At 35.1% G+C, this 25249-nt stretch overlaps 1 protein-coding gene across 4 annotated transcripts; it reads right to left on the bottom strand.

Annotated features, from left to right (window-relative positions):
• Positions 1–362: 362 nt before the first annotated feature.
• LOC128683318 (protein tramtrack, beta isoform-like) lies at positions 363–24637 on the bottom strand. 4 transcript variants are annotated; one of them, XM_064437017.1, is made up of 13 exons: positions 24421–24631; positions 21692–21750; positions 21317–21379; positions 20365–20560; positions 19060–19191; positions 17808–17956; positions 17162–17312; positions 16291–16357; positions 3959–4107; positions 3357–3610; positions 2741–2786; positions 2108–2247; positions 363–1344 (listed from the first exon to the last, which is right to left on the bottom strand). In XM_064437017.1, exons 4-11 carry the CDS (start codon positions 20545–20547, stop codon positions 2783–2785), a joined length of 1089 nt encoding a protein of 362 aa, XP_064293087.1. In that variant the 5' UTR covers positions 20548–20560; positions 21317–21379; positions 21692–21750; positions 24421–24631; the 3' UTR covers positions 363–1344; positions 2108–2247; positions 2741–2782. The 4 variants fall into 4 exon arrangements, with proteins under 4 accessions (XP_064293087.1, XP_064293086.1, XP_064293085.1 ...); XM_064437016.1 differs by having other exon boundaries at positions 2161–2247; positions 24421–24628; XM_064437015.1 differs by lacking the exons at positions 363–1344; positions 2108–2247; positions 2741–2786; positions 3357–3610 and adding an exon at positions 6343–14533 and having other exon boundaries at positions 3983–4107; positions 24421–24637.
• Positions 24638–25249: the final 612 nt, after the last annotated feature.

The following is a 25249-nucleotide window of genomic DNA, read 5'->3' as shown; positions in this document are numbered from 1 at the left end:
TAATTTTATGACAGCAGGTCTGTCACCGCGCTGTCACTTCAAAAGACAGTTGCTCAATGCTACCAACCAAACAAATTAAATATAATTATTTTTCGATAAAGTACCTAGGTATCCACTGGTGAGTAAATCTGTGGCTTTATGGCTCGTTGTTAAAAACTTCTGCATGTTTGCTTATGTTTTTACGATTTAATATTTTTTCTAAATGCTTCATATTAACCACCTAAATATAAAATGTATGTGACAAGATGAGAAGAACCCTTTCACTCATAAAAAAGCATAATTTAAACTAAAGTTCATTATTTTAGTAGTTGGTAGGTACAGGGCAAAGGAAAAGGGGAATTGATTTTTAAAAAACAGTATTATTTCGTAAACATTTATTTTTTACTCTTAAAAACAAGTACATATATTTCTTCTGTCATTTTATGACAAAAATATATTGTACTAAATTCATAATAGGTATAATATTCATTGGATGAACGAAGAGAGTTTATTTGGCACTACATACAATTTTTTACCTTATAAACTAAGAAATATTTTCCTCATAAAATAGAACACATTAATATATAATTAACAGTTGTTAATAATATATTGCCTCCATGGAAGCGAATGAAATGCAATACATGCAAAATAACGCAATGCTTTTCTCATGGAATTAGTAGGTACTCCGACGAAGTACTTATTAAATCCATGACTTTTCTATATTATAGACATAATAACTTTTTCTGTAATACCTTTAATTAGGTATAGTAAAAGTCGATGAAGGAAATGAGTTAATGTGGCCTGTATTTTGCCCACCTCTTTGTTATATTCTATATAGTACGATATATACAAATATTATACACAAAAAAAAGATATACACAAGTGTACAGTGAAATACCATATAGCTAAACCTGACCATCGAGTTTCGCGACACTTTCCACACCTCATAAGGAAAAATGACGTGATACAGTATCAGTATTTGTGTACTAGTTATTAATTAATTAATTAGATTTTAATAGTACTAATAATTACAATTAAATACCAAACCGAATTTAAATCTGGCTGAATGTAAAGCGGCGCCGCCATTTTGAATTGTGGCGCGCTTGGTAAGACCGCGAATTCTAAAACATACGTAAAATTAATTGAAACAAAACAATTAACAATAATTTGTATGTTATATGTTAGTAATTTTTTTCAAGTATCTAACATTAAAAAAGATTCTCGCAGTATTTTAATTAATTTCTTCGCAAAAAGTCCGGACCTTTTGGGAAGAAACTACGAATACACAGAGAGAATTCTGGGCATATTTTATATTCCCAATAGCTGATGTAGAACATGCTTTCGGCTGCTTCGGGCTGTCATATTCTGTAAAATAGAAATATTGCAATTATTAATTTATGTCCACATTGGAAACAGGCGTAATAATTTATTTATAAATTTATGTGAAATGTCTTTGTGAAAACTTATTTCAAATAATATTACGTACTTATAAAACGCGGTGGTGTTCCAATGGTGGAAACGCCCGCTTGCGATCCAAAAGATACCAGATTCCAATCATACTTATGCCACAGAAGTTTATATTTGAATAGAGCTTAAATCAAAGTAAAAGTAGTTTTCATCGACCACCCCTTCCTTTCGGTGAACGAAAACTATCTGAAATCTAGTTTGTGCAATGAAGGTAATGGCAAACGACTCCATTAATATTGTTTTTATGCGTATTTCATTTCATTTAATGACCACCACCTTCAGCCATGAGGAATACAACTGTCTACTACATAGTCGTATTCCTCATGGCTGAGGGTCGTGGTTATTACGTGGAATGAAACACACACAACAACTTTATTGACATTATTAATGGAGTGGTTTTCCATTGCCTTCTCCATTTTACACACAAGTTAATAAGAATCTACCAGTTTGCAGGTTTCCTCAAGATGTTTTCCTTCACCGGAAGCAAGTGGTGGACGATGAAAACTACTATACATGAGTCAGATTGGTATACAAACTCATGTGGCACGAGTAGGATTCGAACTTGGGACCTTTCGATCCACAGGCGGGCGGGTTTTAACCATTACACCACCACAGCTACTTATGATACGACTGTAAGTCGACAGCAAAGCCAAAAACATACATTTTAACAAACGCGCGACATCAATGTAGAATATAACGCGGGAAAATCCAAACCAATGTCCAGAATGATGTATCTGCAGCGTGTGGTGCTGTTTGGTGGCGCGGACACCTCACACCTCACCACAACCAGCTCAGGATAATCTGCAATCATATCACATTTTGTTATTGAAACATTAAAATGGTTTATCTAGTAAACCGTAGATATATTTGTTCTTGTTCATAAGCAATTATAATAGAAGACAGTTCGTACTTGGTCTAGAGGTTACATATCAGGCGCAAGACGTTTATATGTGCATCCAAAGCATTCAAATTCAATTCAAATTCAAAATTCTTTATTCAATTTAGGATGATATACATCACTTATTGACGTCAAAAATTACTTCAACTAAGTCTACTGCCGGCTTCCAAAGCGCAGGTGAAGAAGAAGCGGCGCAACAAACTTCACCGCAGCCTTTTCTCCAAGGACGTCAATTAACAAATATAGGTCTTATACATATATTAAAAATTAGGAGGACGAATTTACATTATTATTAAAAATGTCAAAATTTGAATGAATAAATAAAAGTTGAATTTCCAATAAAATTATTGAAAATTGTCACACAAAATTATTTTTATTATTTTTCTTGTTCCTTACCATATCCTAATTTAAATGTCGGTCGGCCCACCATACCTCCATTCACCTAAAATGAAAGGAAATTTTACGTTACTTTCCGATTCGTCTAATAAATATAGTTTTGACAAATAATAGTTGCTGGTCAGTCAATCATAATTCTCGGATATTTTATAAAAATATTGCTGTCCAAATGTCAAATTAAATAATTATTTTGCTGTTGAAAATTATGTAAAATTCAAACCCATGAATTTAGTAATTCGTTGTACGGAGTACCTACTAATTCCATGTTCAGACCAATTTAAATAATTTGCTGACAGTTGACAGTGACATAAGTTACTGTTCAATTAGGTAGGTAGTTAATTCGCTGTCCAATTGTTCTGCTTCTCAATATGAAAGATTTTTTGCAAACTTATTTAGAAATACTTACTGAACATAACCAAACCAACACATAGTTAACCAAATATATTATTTTGCTCGCCAAAATACGAATACTTCGCTGACCTTTTAAATAATACTCATAATTTGATTTGATTTGAAATAATATGCGCTAACAGCTTAAAATGAAATAGAATATCGTTTATTGCCAAAATGAAAAAAACACCACAACTGAATGAAGTGCGCCCTGTGTATGATGTACCTTGTGCTCGCTGTGTCGATATCCGCGCCGTCGTGGTACTCATGGAAGCAGGGCACGATGCACAGATTCGTTCGACATTCTGGGCAATGGTATTGGGTTTTCCTGCGTAATATCCTGCCGGTCTCGTCCACCGTGTTCCAACAGAAGTTGCACCTAAGGGGCGGTCCACTCCGGACTGCGGGCGTGTGAGCAGAGCGTTGCGCATGCGCGGGTGGTTGATATGAAAGATCAGTTACTTGCAGTTCTTCTTTCGGCTGTAAATGTTAAATGAGTGCACGGTAAAAGTTAGGTATATCCAATATTACGTGTATCATCCTGTATTTATGGCGTGTGGTCTCGTCCATATACTTGTGGATGTTGTAAACGGTGTTTATCGGAAACATAATCTTCGCTGTTGGTTTCAAATATAGCATTATTGGTTGCAAATATAGCATTACCAAGGGTTGACATCAGGCTGACGGCCGGTCGTAAATTCACAGCCGAAACTTTAGGATTTTTTTTTAGTGTAACTCCGTGCCATTCGTCAATGGGGACGTGCCTTCAACCGCCCGGATGTCGCACTTTAAAGACGCTTATTTAAGAAGTTAAAAAGGAACTCTTACGTGTCTATGATCGTATGGCGGGAACGAGGCTTGTTTCGGTAGGGCCGTGGTGTCGATGGGGGGCGAGGTGTCGGAGGGTCCAGGCTCAGACTGCACGCGACTCTGTCGCCGATACGTCCGTCGTAAGCTGAGCCGAGATTTGATGCTAACTGCAACATATCATAACATGTTTATGTACATGACGAATACATTGATAAAGTGGGACAAATAAAAATGTTAAAATAATGGCAAAACCTTTTTGTGTCATAGGGACTAATACTGTTTAAATGAGGTTTTCGGTGTTTCTTTTCACCCATTAAATACTTTGACTAATAGAATTATTACCATTTAGTAAAACCTGGCAGCTGAGGCCAGGAATTTCATTAAAATTAGTGCACCTAAAGATCCCGCATTGTAACCTAGGTGCTTTAACTCCTGCCTGACATTCAAGAACATGGCCTCAGGTGCTTGTACTTTTTGTGCAATAAAGTATTATTGTATTTTACACCAAAAAGGTATTGCATCTTGGTGCTTTAAGTGGAATGAATTCTAGTTATCATTACATCGATACACCCAAAAATATTGCAAATTCTCATACCATTGCGTAGTTTAATGTATTGGTGAAATGCAGCTAGCACTTAACTGTACTTTTTAGTTGCATTTTTAACATAACGCATATACGTATTATATACCTACGATGAAATTGTAGCACGATGTTTACTATCGCCTTTTGTCCACTTTAAAACGCCGTGGTGTCTTAGCTCACCTAATAATCATCACATCATGTCAAACTTCCAGGACCGACCGAAACTGGAGATCGGTTCCGTCCCGGCCAGGTCGACACAGATGACCTTTTATTCAGTTTGTCTTAGATGTATATGTTATCGACATGTATAAAATATATCGTACATAGGTATCTTTGACTTAACTAACTCAAAGTTATATCTATTTTTTGAAATGGAATTACTATGGAGATCCTGGTATGACTATGCTGTATTTGTTTCTATATGACTATATTTTATCCATATCAATGTAGTTATTTATGAATAATAATCACAATAATAAGTTATAGTTGCAATGCTAGACGGCTCAGTCCAATCTACTGCCTAAAATAGTGAGATTTATAGTATAGAGAACTCGGGTTGTGAAAGGAAACCAAATGCGTTCAACTGACAAATTTAATGAAATAAATTCTTATCATCCATCCCAATGTGTTCTACCTGAAGCTGTGTGACGTCACAAAAAGTGCAATTACGGCGGCGTTGTATTGGTCCTCCCAAATTTAGCTGAGCCGATTAAATAAATATAAAAAATGAAATAAATTTAAACAGTAAAGGTCGTGAATATCGAGTTGTCACTTTATGCTTTGAGCGGTGGCATTGCGAACGCATGACGATGGTAAGTCCTGGTGGTCGGCGATGGTACGGTTCAGTGCCAAGCAGCGTTGACTGGTTCTTTTACAAAACCCATATCAAGGACCCTATAACAATGGTATCGTTCAAGCATCAAGAATAAGCACAAGCTTAAGTATAGCAGCACTGGAAAGATAACAAGCGCTCAGCGCCTTTTAAGCTTTAAATGTGGAGGGTGCAATCTGAATAAAGAAATATAAGAATCCTATTTGTATTACTGTGACACACGGGTGACCGTGAAGACTGTGAAGTCTTGATTTAAATTTATATGATTTTTTTTTGTATTGTGTGTGTCTTTTGCACCATGCAAATAAATGAATTTGTCTAAGAAAAAAATATTCAAGATGTTATGATGCTGCGCCTTTTTGTGGTGCAAAATCAATTGAACACAAAATAATGATTGTAAATTGATTTGTCAAGCACAATGGAAATGTAGAATTTAATGAGATATACGAGTAGGTACATAAAGCAAATATATGCAATAATTAGCGTAGCTAAAAAACATTTTGTTTTATAAACTTACCCAATTCAGGGTAATAAAAATCCTAATTGGATTTGAAGTATCAGACAGCCAGCTTTATTAGGCAAAACTGTTTTTTTTTAATTATGTTTCTGCCTTTTCTGGGCCTCCAACTTTTTGTCTAGGTTTCTTTTTGGGCCATTTGTTGTCAAGCGCACTAAAACATGTCTAGATCTTGCCGCTATCTTGATCAAGTTCTACACATACGTCACCGCACTTCGGAAACCCAAGCAGTGGTGACCACAGTATTTGGAATACTTTCACGGCGCTGGCAACATGTGAGTGAGGTGTACGCGCTTGGAGAATTTCGCGTTACTCTTGGACACACTTCGACGGAGTATCGATAGATTTTGAGATAAACAGCGGACAGACACACGGTGAGACTGGTCCGCTATTGACTACGGAACTCCACAAGAGGGTATTAGAAAAGTAAAAGCAATTAAGTACAAAATAACCAAGTTTATTATTATCACCTATTTTGGTAGAGATAGAACATGTTATTATTTAGTGCTACGCACAAATTCTCGTAATTTACACTGGTTTATCTCACTGGCACATCACTCCGGGTCCAATTTAGGCGTGAGTCGACGAACAATCAATAAACCGACTGCACCTGTACCAGCCAAACCTTGGTCTAGCCGCAGTTCGCGGTTTAGCCCTAACATATATAAAATACAATAAATGCTTATTTTTTTTATTGGAGCCCGGTAAATGCACAGTGAGAACGATGTACACTATTTCCAAATTATTAAGTAAAATATTTTATATACAAATACTTCTTTCATACATTATCAAATTTCAGATACGGCACATTTTTATACAAATACAAAACACTTCTTGTACAAAGAAATGCCTTTTTAAAAATAGTTCATATTCATATTAAAGTTGACATCAATATACATAATACAAATTTATAATTGCTTTGTCAGCTGTATGGGTGTTAGTACTATTTGTGATATAGTGAAAGCAACGATCCAGTGCTAATATTAGAATTTGGCCAAAGTTATAGCTAAACGTATACACGTAGTTGCCTGTGTATAAAATAAACACAATCAATGCATTTGCATAATTCAACACAATGAAATGTCAATATTATTGATCGATTTTATTTTTAGTACACATTTATTATTTTTTAGTTCTCATTAACGTCAACATTTGTGACGTCACTTGTGCCCGTTGATAAAAACATATTCTTTGCTTATGACACATGCAAACAAGTGTCTAATTCGACTTAATGGCAACTACCCTATTTAATATCAATCAACATCTAAGCTAATGGCGGATTTATACGACACAAACGAAAACCAATTTATTGATAGCCTTAATAAAATATATATACTGAATTTACCGCTACATTCAGAAATCAACTAACAACGACACATTTTGCTTACCATTTAGCGCATAACTATAACCAGGCCACCATTCCACCAAAGCCAATATCAATAGTCGACATTATACTCAGTTACTGGGCCATATTGACAAAAGAGTAGTGTCGAGAAGAAGATATCGCTGTCACTTTTCAACATCCTTTAAGATCATTATTTCGACATTGATATTGAAACTAAAACACAGCTCCAAACGGAATCACATACTTTACATATTCATCAATTTAAGTACACTTCACATTTCTTAGTTTTATGCACAAAGAGATCTCTAAGAAATATTATGTAAAAAAAAATTACACATTGTATTATAAGGGGACACAACTGACAACGTTCCAAAACAATCGCATTACATATAATATTCTTTTCACAACCCACGCACTAAACTTAAAATATACTAGAGGGAAAATATTTAGGGCATAAACCTTCATTGCCCCTACGATATGCATAAGATTCTATAAGTAGATCTCGGCTAAAATTGCTTTCAGCAATGAAATATATTCCTTTATCATATCTATAGGGACGGTTCGCAGAGAGTTTCGACCGCTACGGCTGCGATGGCATTACAATCCGTCAATATACTTGAAGAATCATTTCCAAAATCAATCATTCATAAAATTGACATTACTACAGTACAGAGTAATTAATGTAAAGTCATATAGTAAAACTCATTCTTGTTTTTGTTAAAATTTAAAAATTGTAATGACAGCGCGACCGCAGCATTCGAAACGCTCTGCGAACCACCCATAGTCGTAATTATACTGTTTTTATAACGACTATAACAATTTTTCACGCGAGATTAATCGCAAAAAAACGTCTGGACTGACCATGAAATATTATAAAACCGATTCTTCTTTCATGTCGTTTACAAACTAACGCGCAAAATATTCTTTTAATACAAATTACAATTTTGACTGAGATTTTAACACCTAAAAATGAGACTGCATTACCTTTCGCTTCAGGTACCTAATTAAAATTATTTATTGCTTTCTTTATGAACAAAATACAGGACTTAGTTTACTTATTAAGCGATCAGAACAATAATGCCCTATTGTAATGTGATTATTAAGTAGTTATTTTTTAAATATTTTAAACTAACTGTGCGGCTATTCCATATAATTAGTTGGCTGTGACAAATTCATACTTCATTGGAAAAATGTATACTTTATTCAAGTCTTTCGATTGGGAGGACCATGTGGTGTAAGATAGTGACAAGTTTTAATATTCACATTAGTTAATCAAAACAACAGCAAAAAAGTTCACGCCGTCCGACAAAAGTCCGACCACGTGGCCAGATATTTCTAACGGTAACTAAATTATCATTCACGTATATTCCAAGCTCACAATGACTGCGTCACATTCGTTGTGATCGCGAATGCAAGTTCCCCTACAACGTTTCGTTGGTGTAAAATGATTAGAATTATATGTTTAAGACATATAGTGTGCGGTGTGCTCATGGGCGATCATGGGCGATCATGGGCTCCGAATAAAAAATCAAGTGCCTGTCTTTAAAAACGAAAAACAATTTCTTCTAAATAACGCTGCTCGGGTGGTTCGCAGAGCGTTTCGGCAGCTGCGGCTGCGCGGTCATTACAATCCGTCAATTTTCTTGAAGATGGAATCACTTCCAAAATCAATCATTCATAAAATTAACATTACTACAGTGCAGAGTAATGAATGTAAAGTCATATAGTAAAACTCATTCTTGTCTTTGTTAAAATTTTAAAAAATATAATGACAGCGCGACCGAAACGCTCTGCGAACCTCCCGCTCATGAAAAGAAAAAAGTGCATGGGCATGGAGCTTATGTGTCGAAAACCTGAAGACGTACGCGATTTATTTTCTAGGCACAAACATAAGCTCTCTGCTCATGCGCAATATATCTAGCAAAAAAATAATAATTGTTTTTAGACGATGATGATTCTGGTTTTATTCGGGACACATTATCTGCATATCAAAAATGAATTCTATACCCCATTCATATCATTCCAGGAGTGTTTTAATTGCTAGGGTAGGCCGGGCTGCAGTCATGGTTATAAAAAGGTAACTTTACAACTGTAAAAAAAACTATTTACTATTATTTTATTCTTATATATGAACGTTGCCACACATCATCGCTGCCTTTAAAGAAAAACGACTGTAAACAATAAATTTAAATTGGTAAAAAAAACACACATTTTCAAAATATATATTAAATATTAAATTTAAGTTTTAATTTAATGAATCTAATCATTTTTTTACGATATAAAAGAAAATGAAATAAAAATTAATCCATAAATTTAGCTGAATTATAATAATGGCACTATATATATATTAATCAAATTGAATCGATAAGAAATTCAACTTTACCAGTCTTCCCTACAGCAAATCGATCAATATGTTAAGATTATCTTATATACAACTATGCTATACCTATATACAGGCATACAGTGTGACTAGAAATATGACGTCCGTTTATATTTCAAGTCATGCTGTATATACACATGCAATACTTCCGGCACACATTCGCTAGTTATGCAGAAAAAAAAATCAGTCCAAAATCATAGAGATCGCACCTAATACAATAGGAATCGTTGTATAACAAACGAATAAATATAGTGAACGGATTTGATGCAAATACACATATGCATCAATATGAATTCCTTTGTCTTCCTTAATTGTTTTAAGCTAAGCTGCAATTCTGAGATTATTCACACTTCAAACATAATCGCTAAAAATGTATATAGTACTAAGTATATGTAGATATAAAATAAATGCATCAGATTAGTATTTCATTTATAAATATTTAAATAAATGAAATTTTAATATGAGCCGCTCAAGTGAAAGCATTTCAAACATTTGACTAATGCGAAATACTAGGTATATAGTTTAAAATTTGATTTGAAAAAATACCTGTGATGATTTTATTTCTGGACAAACGTATTGCCTTGAATGGCACCGCATTACCTAGGAAACAAATGTCTGGCCATGCCGCTCCCTGCCTGGTCCGTACAGAAGGAGCAAACCCAAGAAATGCTGGCTTGATGTCGTCAAGGTTATGCGTGCCAATGATCTATGTTATGATTTCCAATCACAATATTTTTATGATTATTTAATATGATGTTTCTTGGCACATAGGTGTTTTGATTATTTTATACGACACCTGATAGGAAATAATAATATTTCATGTAAAAAGTATGTAATTAAATTCGACAATAATGCGAAATAATTCTTAGGCGCGGAGAAAAATCCAATATTACCGTTGTACCACGAACATTTTCTCGCACTAAATTTATGCTGACGTGCAGTGCAGAGACAATTTCCAATTTGCCGCCAAATCTTATAACAAATGAATGAAAGAAATTATATACTCACTCAATAACATTGAGTTCTATTTTCAAACTTCAATCTTATTACTTTTTTTTATTTATTTACAAGTAGCCATTCAGTGTTGGCTCGTATCACTCGAAAGAAAGTACAATTCACAAGTTGTGCGCTCACAGCCCTCGACTTCGTCTCCGGCCTCAATATAAACTCTAGTTCGAATGTGTTACTTTCCTTTCTCGAAGTACAAATGGAGTTTTGTTATGTACAGGACATAAGATTAAATATGCATTTCCCTTTCCGGACGTTTCAAATAAGGCCTTAGAATCGATTTTAATAATACTGTATATAAAAGACGAGTGATGACAAATGTCTGTGAAAATATACAAACAAGGATCGAGATCAATCGACGATCAACATGCGGATCTTTCTATATCACGTAAATGCACCGATTACGAAAATGCAATAATTTAACTGCGATCACACTTTTACATCGTATTTATTATCTAAATTATCATTTTCAAATGTCATTTTAGTTAACTCAATCGCTGAACAAACTTAATTTTAATATGAGTGTTTGACATAAGGCGGATATTATTCTAGGCTTTAAGTAAACGGTAACCAAGTATAAAATTTAAATTGTTATAAGAACATCCGACTGCTCGACTTTTTTCAAACGATTAACTAAGCAATTATTTGTTCGAGTGTGACCACAGTATTACATTAAAGATACTAAATTCTGTTACGACTATATACTAAATTAATGTGCCTAATAATATATCTATACACATGATCATTAAAAATATGTGAAGTATAAAATCAAACCTTTTTTCCTGACTGGGTTAAGTTCTTATAAAATGCATGGTTTCCTATCGCTAACATATTTGTTCTTAATAACACAATATAAAGTAAACTTATAGCTACGACTTCACTAGGCGGTTACTAATACAAAATTTCACTGTCAAACTCAAACAATCAACCTGTATGATACTTGGGGGTAAACGACAGAAAATAACTTGTAAACGTTAACCCCCACTCGATATCGATTTCACGACGGCCTTTGTATGTTAACTTATCGATTAAAGTATCGTTCATGTAGACTGGCCATAAAGTTCATTGCTCCCACTTACCGATGACAAGAGATTGACAACTTTCGGCTGCCATTTTGTTTGACAGCCGCACAATATGTTTATTTGAAATTTGTTTTCTTTGTTAATTTTTTTGTTTAAAATGGAACCACAACCCGGTCCCTCTAATGTGGAAAAGCCAAGACTGCAGTGGTTAAAACGTAAAGAGTAACAAATCAACACAGGAAGATAGAAATAATATCGTGTACTTTTAAATAAATGTTGACGATTTCTACTTGTATGACCCTATACAAAGTTACCGTGTTTACACAATTTTGCGATACATTTCATATATTCCAAAAACTGTCGTTTTTGAAATTGGGAAAACATAGTACGCGGGTGTCAATGACTTTATGGCCAACCTTATTGAATTTGACTTTAGTAATAGTTATTTTATGCTCTATGGCGGACTGAAAAAGGCACACGATGGACCCTTCATAATTATATACTAAATAACAGGTATTAAACGCGCACATACCTTTGCTATTTCCCAGTCGCCCAGTGACCACGGACCTTTGTAACAAGGTCCGAAACGTCTGGGAAATAGAAAAGGTATGTGCGCGTTTAATTTAGTATATAATTATGCAACGCGAAAGTTTAAATAAGCCTTAATAAGCTCATATAACAGCCATTCCGAATACAATAAGTATGCAATGCTTATATGTTACATTTAAATAATCCGTTGAAAATAAACAATATTTGTATATAAATATACAATTCAGATATAAATGCGTTACGATTTTGCACGTTACGATTTTTTTATTTATTTGCACGTGTTAACACACACAAAACACATGTAACATTTTTTACATTCTTAGTTTCATTGTGAAAATGTAGTGTGTGTGTGTATGATTTTTTTTTAAATAATTGCCACGTTCATGAGTAGCATGGGTCACACAGCGTTGTGAATTATAAAGACGTGTGCAAACATATGTATAATATGAGTAAATATTATTATTTTCTTTACTTTCTTCGATATAAGTTATCATACATGACCGCAACGAAATCCTATCTGGTAATAATACTTGATTCTGTGTCAAACTACACCTAAATCTTAATTTTTTGGTGGCTGCTACAAGTTAATAAAAAATTGTAAAAAACAACATACAAAAGAATACTATAAGAGAGGTAGTTCTGAATAACTGAATGTAACCTGCCATTCTTTCTCTTACAACTAACGCGAAACACGCATCGCACTATACAATTCGCTATCACAATTTTATTTGACGTAAAAGTACCCTATTTGTGCACGACATGTCAGTACCGACCAGTTTATAACTATGCTACTGAGATCCGTGGGCCGTGGGAACGCACGTGTTATGCCAAAGATTAATTGAATGTTTATCTATCGTCCTGCTTCTAACGATCATCCGAAATTGCATAATGGGAGTTTCAGTCTCTAGATACATTTCATTCTTCTTTTCGATACTAGTAACATTGCATTTGAGAATGATAAATATTTATTTATGGCAACCAAGTATATATATACTACATTGCGTTTTACGTTGCACTGGGATAAAGATTTTCGTGAATCCGCTTTAGATTGTTTTGTAGTGTAATTTATTTAGAAATGTCTCTGGAAAAGTCGTCGAAAGATTTACTCATGTAGAATTTTCAAAATATTATGACTACAATGTATTGTCTTATGAAAAAAGATTTTAAGAATGTACGACGCACTGTGGAAAAGAAATAGCGATTCTCGTAACTTTCTTTTTGGCGCAAACTACCTACCTACATACATACCTACTTCTACTTTTAACTTTAACAAAAGAATTATATTTTTTAAAATTTTATTTCCTCTCATTCACGAAAATCTTCATCAAAGTGCAACGTAAAACGCAATGTAGTCTATACTTCGTTGCCATATGATTTCCTTTGGAAACTCCACAAGTGTATACTTGTGTGGAATCTCCAAAAGGAATCAAGTTTAATTAAATAAATAGTGTAATACATAACTTGCTAAATATTCAATATTCCTTAAATATACTTAATGCAACGTTCGATTTTATTTCGAATTGCGAATGCGAATTTTCGAATTAAGAATTCCCATTATACTTTCAGTTTTTTTTTTTTGTTATTCCATGGCATATCCCATGAGGAGTTCCCAGCCCGCATTATGGCGGGGGGTTACAGCGGCATATGCATGTAGATATCATACCGAGGCGCGACGGCGGCGGCGGGCGGGGCGTTGACCTCGCCCCACTCGGGTCACAACGAGTACGACTCGTCGATGCCCGCGCCGCACGCCGCGTTCTATTGTATCGAGTTAAAATTAACCCCTAAAATATTCAGGGGCGAATGGTGCGGCACTCCTTGGAGGGGAAAGTCCAGCGGGCGACTGTCGATGAAACCGACGGGCACAGAATGCGGTGGACAGAGCAGGGCCATTTGTTGTTCCGGTTGCTGATTGTCGTCTTTGTGTTCCAGTGGGGGGGAGGCGTGCTCGCGCTTGATCCTACTGCGAATACTAGGTCGATTGTTGGGGTAGCCTTTTTTCTTGTATTCTAGCCATAGCGTGCGGTTGTTCACGCCGAATAGTCTCGCCGCTTTGCAGAAACCGATGCCGCCGAATCGAACGGCGTCTAACGCTCTTTGGAACTTTTCTTCGGACTGAGGGTTCGTGGTGCGCCTTCGTTTCGGGATCATCTGCTGAGGGGTCTGTTGCGATTCGGGCACGCAGCTGGGGCCGGGCGAGGGCCCGGGCACGCCGAGGCCTTGCCCGTACGCGTTCATGTCGGTCACGTGGCCGCCCATCACATTATTGAGATACATACCGGAGTCCTGTGGCATGCCGGGCCCCGCACACGCGTTATACCGGGGGTACGTGTGCTCCATCATACCCCACTGACCTCCTGGGAAGAGAGATAAATGAATTTGTATTAAATCTCTAGATAAAAAGCATTTTTACTAATTTAAGTTCTTTAATAAACTACTGTTTCTCATTGATCTCCCTTCCCTGAAAAACAAACTGCCGCCCGATATTCGAGTTATTAATACGTAACATGTAATTCAAAGATTATAATAATATAATATCCTATCTTATGTAAGTAAGCAGTAGTGTTAGTTATGCATTGTTTACAAAATTTTTCATGTTGTGTATTTGGGTTTAGTCCAGATTGTAGTATTAAATTACTCTGTTTACTGATGTTATAGATTGTGTATGCCTATATAAATAAATAAATAAATATTTCATGTTTAGTGAAGACACAAATAAATGGAATGTGGAAAAATGTGCTTTTTAATGCTAGAACTCTTAGTGTACGTATATTTAAAAAACCGCGGGCCGCTACCTATAAAACACAGCACTGGCATTATTATTATTAAAACTCAAATCTTAAGCGTGTAATTAAACATTTTTTTTTATATACTTTGTTATATATACTACTTACAATTCAAATAACTTGCGGCCACCTCTCATTCCAAATTCAAGAAGAATATCGAGATTTTTAAATATATAATTTAATTAATGGTGAAAAAATAAAAGAAATTAATAAAAACGTGATTAAAAATTTGAATTTCAAACTAACTGATATTACTCCCTGAGTAAAGCCATACCACAAAATAACATTCACAAAGGTGTCCAGTCGCGAATATGAAAACGTCGTTACGAGCGCGCCCTTTTCAAAGTGTAAATACTACATTAAAACTGCAGGATAACCTAATGCAAACTTAGGGATAACCAGTATTGTTACCACATCGTATGTATATAACATCCTGTATACTGCAATTTTAGACTTTATCACATTGGAATAAGAACCATTGTGCATACTGCACGTGTACGTACAGTCAACCGCATGTTAAGCACAGCATAGTCATGTAGGCCACGGTAAAATCAACTATTTTTTTTTCCTTTCATCAGCACTTGATCACAATCATAATATGTTTCAGTATACCTTTTGACCATGTACTTTATTGTGTACTTACATTGTTATATTACTGATAAAAAATTATACATAAATTTATATTTAAAAAATGGTAAGCCCTTCTGGCATTGTTTGAACGAGTTTCTTTCGGCATTTCTTCTTAGCAGTGGTCGTTCCGAAATGCTAGTAGTTTGTAGCTTTGGTAAACATTATTTAATTTAGAATATGACATGAAAAAGTGCCTGTCAAGGCCTAATTTCTGAATAAATATTTGATTTTGATTTAATTTTCCTCTCTTGTGACGGATTATTTGGCGTATTTGTAATATGTGCCATTTTTTTTTGAGGAAACTTACAGCTTTCTTGTAAATATATAAATAGCTACGCCCCGGGGTTTCGCTCCCGTGGGAATTTCGAGATAAAAATTACGTGTTATTCCAGGTTATATTCCAGGTTATTATAGTGATAAGAAATTGTTATATAATGTGTAATGTATTAATGAATCCATATTCAAAATAATTACAAGATGCCAACAAAACAATAAATTTACTTTCCGTTTCACCACTTTCTAATAAAATATATTGTAATCTGACAGATAAACTATCTGCTAGATAAATCTGCCTGGAGTTGTTTGCCAGACAGCCCAATCCAACATTTATGATTTTAACACTATCTTATAGAAATGTAAGCAATCAGATACTTTATCAGAAAATAGTGAAACAGGTCCTTAATGTTGTTAAAACTTACCTTGTAAAGAGGAGTTTGCGTCTAAATGCGATTGCGGCATTACATTTGCATTTTGAGACTCGGTCGACTGAAACAAACACACATTCGTAATTAAGACCAGCCTGCGTTGATATCTTCAGCTGGATCGGAGTTGAACCTCGATCGTTTAGCTATTTTTAATGTATCAGGATCGGAAAAATTGTTTGACAGATTCTTGGATCAAAACTGATCACTAAAACAACACAGCCATTGTCCAAACAGAAACACACACACGCGGACACATCTTATTAAAAATTGAGCTTTAACACGTTCTCGGTAGATATACTTTAATTTGATAACACGAGAGCTGACAGCTAGCAGTCGAGAGAGCTTAATGTGGGTTTGCTATTTTATTTAGCATCGAGCCGATCCCAAGTGAGACGCAGCAAACCAATCACATTACGCCAATGCAATGCAACGACCACCATACTGCAAAGTGATTAGTTCGCTGCATATCACTTCGAATCAATTCGATTGTGAGAAGTGAAATGGAAACCCCCACTAAGCACATAAATTTCCTATATGTCTACAGAGAACACATTAAAGCTCAAGTTTCAATTAACGACATATTGCCGAGGTGTGGTACAGTCAACAGCACATCAAGTTACCCTGCATAATCACCTCAATCGCGCGGTAATAGCGACGAGTTTGCAATGAATTTGGGTAGGTTGATATGCTGTTGACTGTACAAGTCCATAAAACAATTTCTGTCTGTCTGATATCTGTCGCCAGCTCAACGCAGAGAAAAGTTAAAACTAGGGAGTTTCGACGTACGTCGTAGAAAACAAAGGAGCACAACGGAGCTATCGGGCACAACTCTTGGTGTGTATGGATGGAAGTAAGTATGGATTACCTGTTGTGCAAGTTCTGGATCCCTGTCTTCTCTCCCCTGCTGTTGTTGCGGCAAACTACTGAGGGTGATGGACTCCACCTGGGTGTTCTCCGGTTCGCTCTCCTCGGGAATCAGTTCCACGGGCGCGGAACCTGACGAGCTCTTCCTGCGCCTGTGGGACGAAACTCAAACTAAAATGATCTATTTACAAAAATTTGTATATGACTGCGTACGGTTTAGTAACATTGTTAAATTACTTAAGTACAGAGGACTGTATTGTATGATAATACAAAAAAAATATGAGAAAGATATAAGATTTTTTAACGAAATTTAATTTTTGATAAAAGCTTTTACAATCGAGAAAAAGTATGATACTTCTTCGCACAAAAATATATATATACTTGTAATGTACTTTCAAATGAAAACTGTGATACAATGTCATTTTGATAAAGTTATTACTTTTTGTATAAAAGTTAAACGTTAATTGACTATAGGGTTGATGGTTTTGTCCAGAAATAACAAAATAAGTTGAATAAAAGCTATGTAACGTAATATATAAAAGATGGCTGGAACGAAGACATGGGATACATGGAAGAGTGGGGGAGTGGCTTTTGCCCAGCAGTGGGACATGATATAGCAACTTTTAAAAAATGTAATATACACAGACCTCTTGCGCTTCGCACTGGGTTCTTGCATGGGCGACACGGAGCGCCTCTGCGAGTCCACGGAGACCCCGGGCTGCAGGTCCGTCAGCGTGGTGCTGTTTGGCATCTCCGACAATCCCTTTATTTGCAGATTCCGCGCTGTCGCCATTATCTGTAATCCCAGAACGTATACACAATATGCTCAGAGACAGACACGTAAGACAATTTGCTAGCCAAATGAAACCTTTTCAACGCCAAGATAGGCGTTGTAAAATATATATGTTGACAGTGGTCCGATCTCGAGAGTTCTTCTGGTAGATCCATGAGCTTTTTTGCCTATGGAAATCCGAGAAAACAATTAAAGACAAAAGATTAGCATGTCTGTCTCTACGATGTGCGCAGGGAAATAATTATAATGATTTATTCTTGATATTATGTCGTCATTGTATTTAATTTAGCATTTTGTTTTACAGAATAATCTTCTTCATAGTCGTATTCCTCACGGGTGAGGGTCGTGGTTATTACGTGAAATGAAACACACACAACAACTTTCTTTGCATTTCATAATGGAGCGGTTTGCCATTGCCTTCTCCATTTCACACACAAATTAATAAGAATCAACCAGTGTGCAGGTTTCCTCACAATGTTTTCCTTCACCGGAAGCAAGTGGTGGTCGATGAAAACTACTATACATGAGTCAGATTGGTATACAAACTCATGTGGCACGAGTAGGATTCGAACCTTTCGATCCACAGACGGGCGTCTTAACCATTACACCACCACCGCTTCAGAATAATGGCAATTAATAATTGCTGTATAATTATTAGTAATATGGATATATTATACTTCTGTAGCAATAATACTGGTGTAATTTTTTTATTCTAGTCGCCTAAAGGCATCTGACATGATTTTTACAACTCCCTACCATCAACTAATATCAGTTTGCAGGTTTCCTCAACATATTTTCCTTCACCGGAAGCAACTGATAGACTTGCTATCAAACTCATGTGGCGTGAGAAAGATTCAAACCTATCGATTCACAGGCGAGCGTCTTAACCACTGGACCAAAACCAATTCAAGACACCACTTCAACTTTTGGTTACGCAAAATCGTACAAGTAAGGAGCTGGGCTGGCTGGAATTATCAGCGGCTCAGACTCCGCACGCAGAAAGGGCCCAGACAAGAGGCCAAACTGCGGAAAATTGTCCTCGATTGAAGTAAGAAGTAATAAGTAAGTGTACAGGTGAAAGGATGAATGTTAATCTGATATTTTACCTTTGGGAACTCCTCCGGCGTTACATTGATTGAGCCTGTGTACATGAAGTCGACGATTGTTTGCAGATGTGCGAAGGTGACATCCTTCAAAATTACGATGGGGTGGTTAGACGGGTTCTTCACTAACACCGACTAGAAATGGGAAAATTATTTATATTAATAATAAAAATTAAAATTTAAAATGCTTGCATCCTCTAATCTGCTAGAAAAGACCAGACGGTCTCCAAACCACTGAACACAATTTTGTCCATACAAGCTAAGAACATTATCGATTAAATTATCTTTGAATTTAAAAAAACCTAGTTCAAAATCAGTTTAACTGATGTCACGGACAGACATACAGATAGAGATATTAAACTTAAAACTCCTCTTCGTCGGGGTTTCAAAAATAAATACTCCATGTATGCGATTTATTATTTACTAGCTGATGCCTGCGACTTCGTTCGCGTGGCCGAATAATCTTTGGTAAGGAGTCAAAACTATTAGAGAAATTTAATTATACAGACAAATGTAGACGATACCTATACATACAGAAGATGTTAATCAGAGTGAAAAGAGTATACTTTCTATAGTTTAGCTGAACTATTATGACTCTTCTTCAGGTGTTCCAGATCTTCGATTTTTATACCTCAACAGAAAATGCTCATCAGACTGAACAACTTTTATTAGAGCGTCATTTCTATGTATAGTTTAGCTGCACCATCATAGGTCACCATCAGGTGTTCCAGATCTTCGATTTTTATATCTCAACAGGTGTTCCAGTTTTCAAAATCATTTATACCCTATATGTTGCCCAGGCTTTATAGCTATATGACAAAATAGAAGTTTCATTCAAATCCGTCCAGTGGTTCTGAAGATTAGAGTGTACAAACAGACAAACAGACGGATTTCTTTTTTCAAATTCTTACTTTGTTGCTATGACTCTATCGCCTAATTTTATTTTTAAGTAAATTTATTCAATGTACAGTATTTTTTTTCTACTGTTTTATTATATGTATTGATTTACAAGGCTTACAGTGTTTAAATATAAAATTTCATAATAAGTACATTAACCAATAAAATAAGTATGCAGTGAGCAAAAGTTAAAAGCTATTTTAGTCAAAATATGTTTTCTGATAAATATTTTAATAAGTTTTAACTTGTGACTCGGGGTAAAACTGGAAGAAAAAGGAGATCTTTTAAGTACAATTTTGACGTCAATTAGTGATGTATATCATCGTAAGCTGGATACAGAATTTTAATTTTTTTTACTCTATGCGACCATGCAGACAATATATTTGGATGAGCGATGAAAAAATCACTTACGTGGAAATAGGGGCTGCATGCGCAGAGAACTATTTTGTGGGCGGGCAGAGTCTCACCCTCCGCCGTTAGGGTCACGTCCACTAGGGATCCAGTGGAGAGCAGCTGGGAAAACGACGCTATGAAGTTGGGTTGGTGGTTGTTCCAGCGCAGGCTGTATTGTTGAGACATGTCGAAGCTGCTCATCAACCGGAAAAACCTACAAATAAAAGTTCTACATAAAAAAAATTTGACACAAACTTTTAATGTCACGACCGTGCAGTAAACTCTTTGAAAGTTTGAAAAAGTTTTGAAAGTTTGGAAGTATGTGTGTTACTATACTAATTGTAACACACATACTTACAATATTTCAAAACTTGTTACTATACTAATTGTAACACACATACTTACAAACTTTGGCCTTATAATATTAATATGTTTACCCGTTTATCACAAAGATGGTAACTGAACCTGGCTAAAGCCATTTCTTTGTACATAGAGATATGTTCTAGTAGACAAACATTGGCTAAGATTTTCACATAATATGAATAATATGTAAATTTGCTACAGTCAATCCGATCAGAACTTCTGATTCGACTTTCTTCCGCTGTCCTAGAAATGTCTGGGATACATTATAATACATTTGAATTAATACATTATATACCAACCGACATACTGCGATAAATTTCTTATGAATCTTTCATAGTGTAGAGCCATAGCCGACATCAAAAATAAGAAATAGCCATTTGTTTTTTAATATTTTATTTATTGACTTTGTTTTTGAGAGATGAACCACATTGGCAGAGCTGTAGGTTCATCAAAGTTCTGATTTTTAATTGTCATTGTCAAGTGTCATTTTTCAACACTTCAGAAAAGATAAAGGTTTTCAAAATAAAATGTAATTATATATATTACATCAAATAAACAAGATATATGGAGAACAGGCCATGACCTGTGGGCGGGAGAAAATACTTACCTCAAATTTAACGTGTGTATTTGTTTCCCTCAGGTTCTCTTCAGGTCTGCATGTGACTTTAACCTGCAAGTTAATTGTCATATACCATATTGATTTTAGGCTTACAAACCACAAAGTTAATAAAGACTTCATTGCGTGTACTGAAGTACATATCTCTCTCACCTACACCCGCGAATCTCGGGGTTGGCGTAAAAAATCAAACCAATAAGCAGTGCTCGCACTGTGTTCTGGTTTAAAGGTCAGGCGCTGTTTTATTACAAGGTACTGCAAAAGACTAACACACAAGTCGACAACACGCCACAGGTGTTGCAGCGTCCTTAGACTGCGATGTGCAACGTCACGTGTGTGATAGTGTAAAAATGTATTAAAAATTACCTTTTAAATTATATTCGCGTTTATATATCCTCCCCTTCAGGCTCTCGTCGGGAGCTTTGCTGCAACACAAAATTTAAATATAGAAAGACAATTTTTTTTATTAATCACGGAAAAATGTATTTGGCAGATTAAAAATAATAGTAATAATAATAGCAGAGAAACAGTGGCTTTTTACTTAAAACTTTTACAAAATAGGTACAAGTACACATAATATTATAACTAAGTTCCCCGATACAGCACGCTTTGTCAAAAACTGTGTATGGAGAGGATATGTATAATGATGATGTTGAAGATTAAAAATGTATTATTGATCAAATCATTGATACTGACACTAAATCTGCAAACGATAGAACTTTTAAAATCAGTCTTTCGCAAAAGCATTCCTAAATAAAAAACCGGCAACTGTCGAGCACCGAGGGTTCCCGTAAAATTCGCTTTTTTGTTATGCATATATAAAAATGGCCTTGTCACAAATATGATATATAATGGTAATTTTTACTTAACAAGCTTGTCACTTGCAACCAATGAATCTGAATCTTATTGTTATTATTTTAACGTAAAATTTCGCAATGCAAGAACATACATTAAAACACACGTATTTCTATAGGTGCATATTTTTGCAAACAGCTTTACAATTTTTACGTAAGTCAAATTCAGAATTCTTAATAATCAATCTTTATAAGACCTTAAGAATATAATGCTTTTATTCAGGTTCCCAATTCTAACACAATCAGAGTTCATTCCACCCATTGTTTTCCAATTGTTTTGAAGCTTAAACAAAGTTCTGCATTTACAGAAACCACAATTGACAAATAATAAGAAATTAATAAAAAATAAAAAAGTTATGGAAAATATAAAGAACTTATCAATTATAAGTTCTAAACCAATGCATAAATCAATTGAAGTTTTTTCAAAGTAATTGATTTGCTTGGCCCTATAAAAAAATTGGACAAAATTGAAAAGTAAGTAAGCATTGATCAATAAGCATTGAGCAAGCGCTCACACACTTTGGTCATAAGTTGCCCCAAAATTCCAACTGTGAAAGTAAAGTTATGTTTTGTTAAGTTTGTTACTATATTCTAAAGCCAACCATAGGTAGAATAGTAGAATATAATCATAAATAGCACATATATATGGTATATTTTATACAGAAATTCTTAATAGGAGTGAAGCCTCGAGGTGAAGCTTGTTAACAATAAAGAAAAATAAGTAACAACCGTTTTATGGTTGCCTACCTTTATTAAAACCTGATTTTGTTACTACTTATCACAGTATAATACAGAGTACTTGCTCTTATTCATAATTAAAAGTTAATCCCTATTATTAAAAAAAAAAAAACTTAACTTCTCCCTCATGCTCATGTTGTATTTGAATTATAGATATATATGTTCATAAATGAATATGTATGTACTATGTCCACCATCTTCTGTCATTCTCTCACTATCCAAAGGTTGGCTAGAAGAGATTGCTAAGCAATAAACCCTTAATAATAATAATCTGTTGGAACATTTTGTACTGTTTTTGTTTTTATGTATAATAAAGATAATTTGTATTGTCACTCACTACAATATTTCACAATAACAGAATGAGACTAACATATTTTAACTAGATTGTAACTATTGTGTATATAATCTTTCTTTTATCTGCATGTTTTAGTGGTTGCTTCATTATAGGTTAAGCATGGGAGCTCAGTAAAGGTCCAATTTCCTAAAGTTTCTCCTCAACTTCGCTCAGTCTTCGGCATTACCAGCCTCAGGTGGATCCACAGCATAATAGAAAGTACTGTATTCAGAATGGACACTCTCTGCAACCCTCTTGAAATTATTTCTTCCTCTTACCACTCAAATTCAACCTTCAGTTGAAAGTAGTAAATTTTAACTCACACACACTAAATAAATTCATTTCACTTACACAAATTTAAGCTGTGTGCAAAACAGCCTCTTCATAGAGAAATCAAAGTGAAATAGAACCACAGAAGATCCACATGAAATAGAATCATTTCATACATATGAAATGATTCTATTTCATGTGGCTATGTCCACTTCACTTTAGTTTTCTCTGTTTAAATGGTACTGTCTCAAGCCCCTGAGACCACCTCTGAGTCAAAAGGTTAACATATTGAGTCAGAAAGGCTATCTAACATCTCACATTATCAGTGACAGCTGGATTATTTATTTTTGGCACCTATGTTCTAATTTTGTGAATGTGTAAAATGTGAATAACTAATGTTTTTTAAAATTATATTGTCTAAATACCAACATTATTTGAATATAAATATTCCATGTAGAAAACAAAATTAAAATATGAAGATATAATTTAACTTATCACCGTTTGTCAATAAAATTTTTACGTGTTTGAGCTTCACATCAAAATAATCACCTTGATACTTTGAGAACCCCATTTGAAGGTAGATTTCAGAATTACTTACAAATACCAATATAACTAAAGGCAACCTGAAACCTACATCGCTGTTCATCTCAACCACGCGATAGCGTTACAAAACAATCCAATATCGGCTCTACAGCTGCACAAGTACAACAAAAATATTCAATTCCATCAACTATGTATGAGACCATCCCCACAGAATGACATCAATCAATAAAAATGCAATCTTCGCAATGCGTTATTATGTAATATATAGAGATTTAACTCACCCATACTGCTTAAAGTTTGCGTAATTGCATTTAAATGCACTTTTTATTGTTTAAATAAAATAACAATCAACTCACCAAAACCCACGCCGACGCCGACCTGTGCCTGTGTTGCCAATGTAAAGAAAGAAATAAATGATTATTTTATAAGTTGATTGATATATTACTTTTTATATTAAACTTTCTACTCTGAATCCACCACTAAATCAACTTAATAAGAGTTGGTCAATACCATTTACTATTTGAACTGCAGAAAAAGCTAAAGAAAGGATATTTATTTAAGTCAAAACTGTCAAAATCCGCCAATCTTCGCATGTCGCCATCGCCATTACCTTTTATTTATTTATCGCGGCAGATGGCGGGCGTACATTCGGTTTCGGAATCCGAAATCCTTTTTTCATTCCGGGAAAGGGAATAAGGGAGTATTACTGCACATTTATCCTGCCAGAGTACAGCACTGTGTATTAGTGTTAGAGATTTATTTGAGAACTAGACATTGACGTATTAAAATTATTTTCTTTATAAAAATACTAACAATTAGGTACACAAATCTTTAAACTCACTCACAACAATATTGAATATTGGCGCTTTTTGTACCTTACTTGTACCAGTAGCGCCATTTGCGCTGAGCTTTGCGTAATACGCCCTATTTACTCCGAGAACAAGAAAAAACCTAGACTATGTTTTTATATCTGTGTCTAAGATGCAGTGTTCGTCGGGTCCCCTAGGTGGTTTCGACTTTTCGGAGTGCCAATTTTTGGGATTCTCGATTGGTCGCGAATGACACTGAATTCGAAAAACATTTTCACTGCCTTACACGTTCTAATGACGTACGTACGTGTACTGTACCTACTTACTAACACAACTCCGATCAAACTGATGCATCGGCAGACGTGTGGACACAACG

The sequence above is a fragment of the Plodia interpunctella genome, chromosome Z (genome assembly GCF_027563975.2).
Source record: "Plodia interpunctella isolate USDA-ARS_2022_Savannah chromosome Z, ilPloInte3.2, whole genome shotgun sequence".
Lineage (NCBI taxonomy): Eukaryota > Metazoa > Arthropoda > Insecta > Lepidoptera > Pyralidae > Plodia > Plodia interpunctella.
This window is presented reverse-complemented; position numbering and strand designations above follow the sequence as displayed.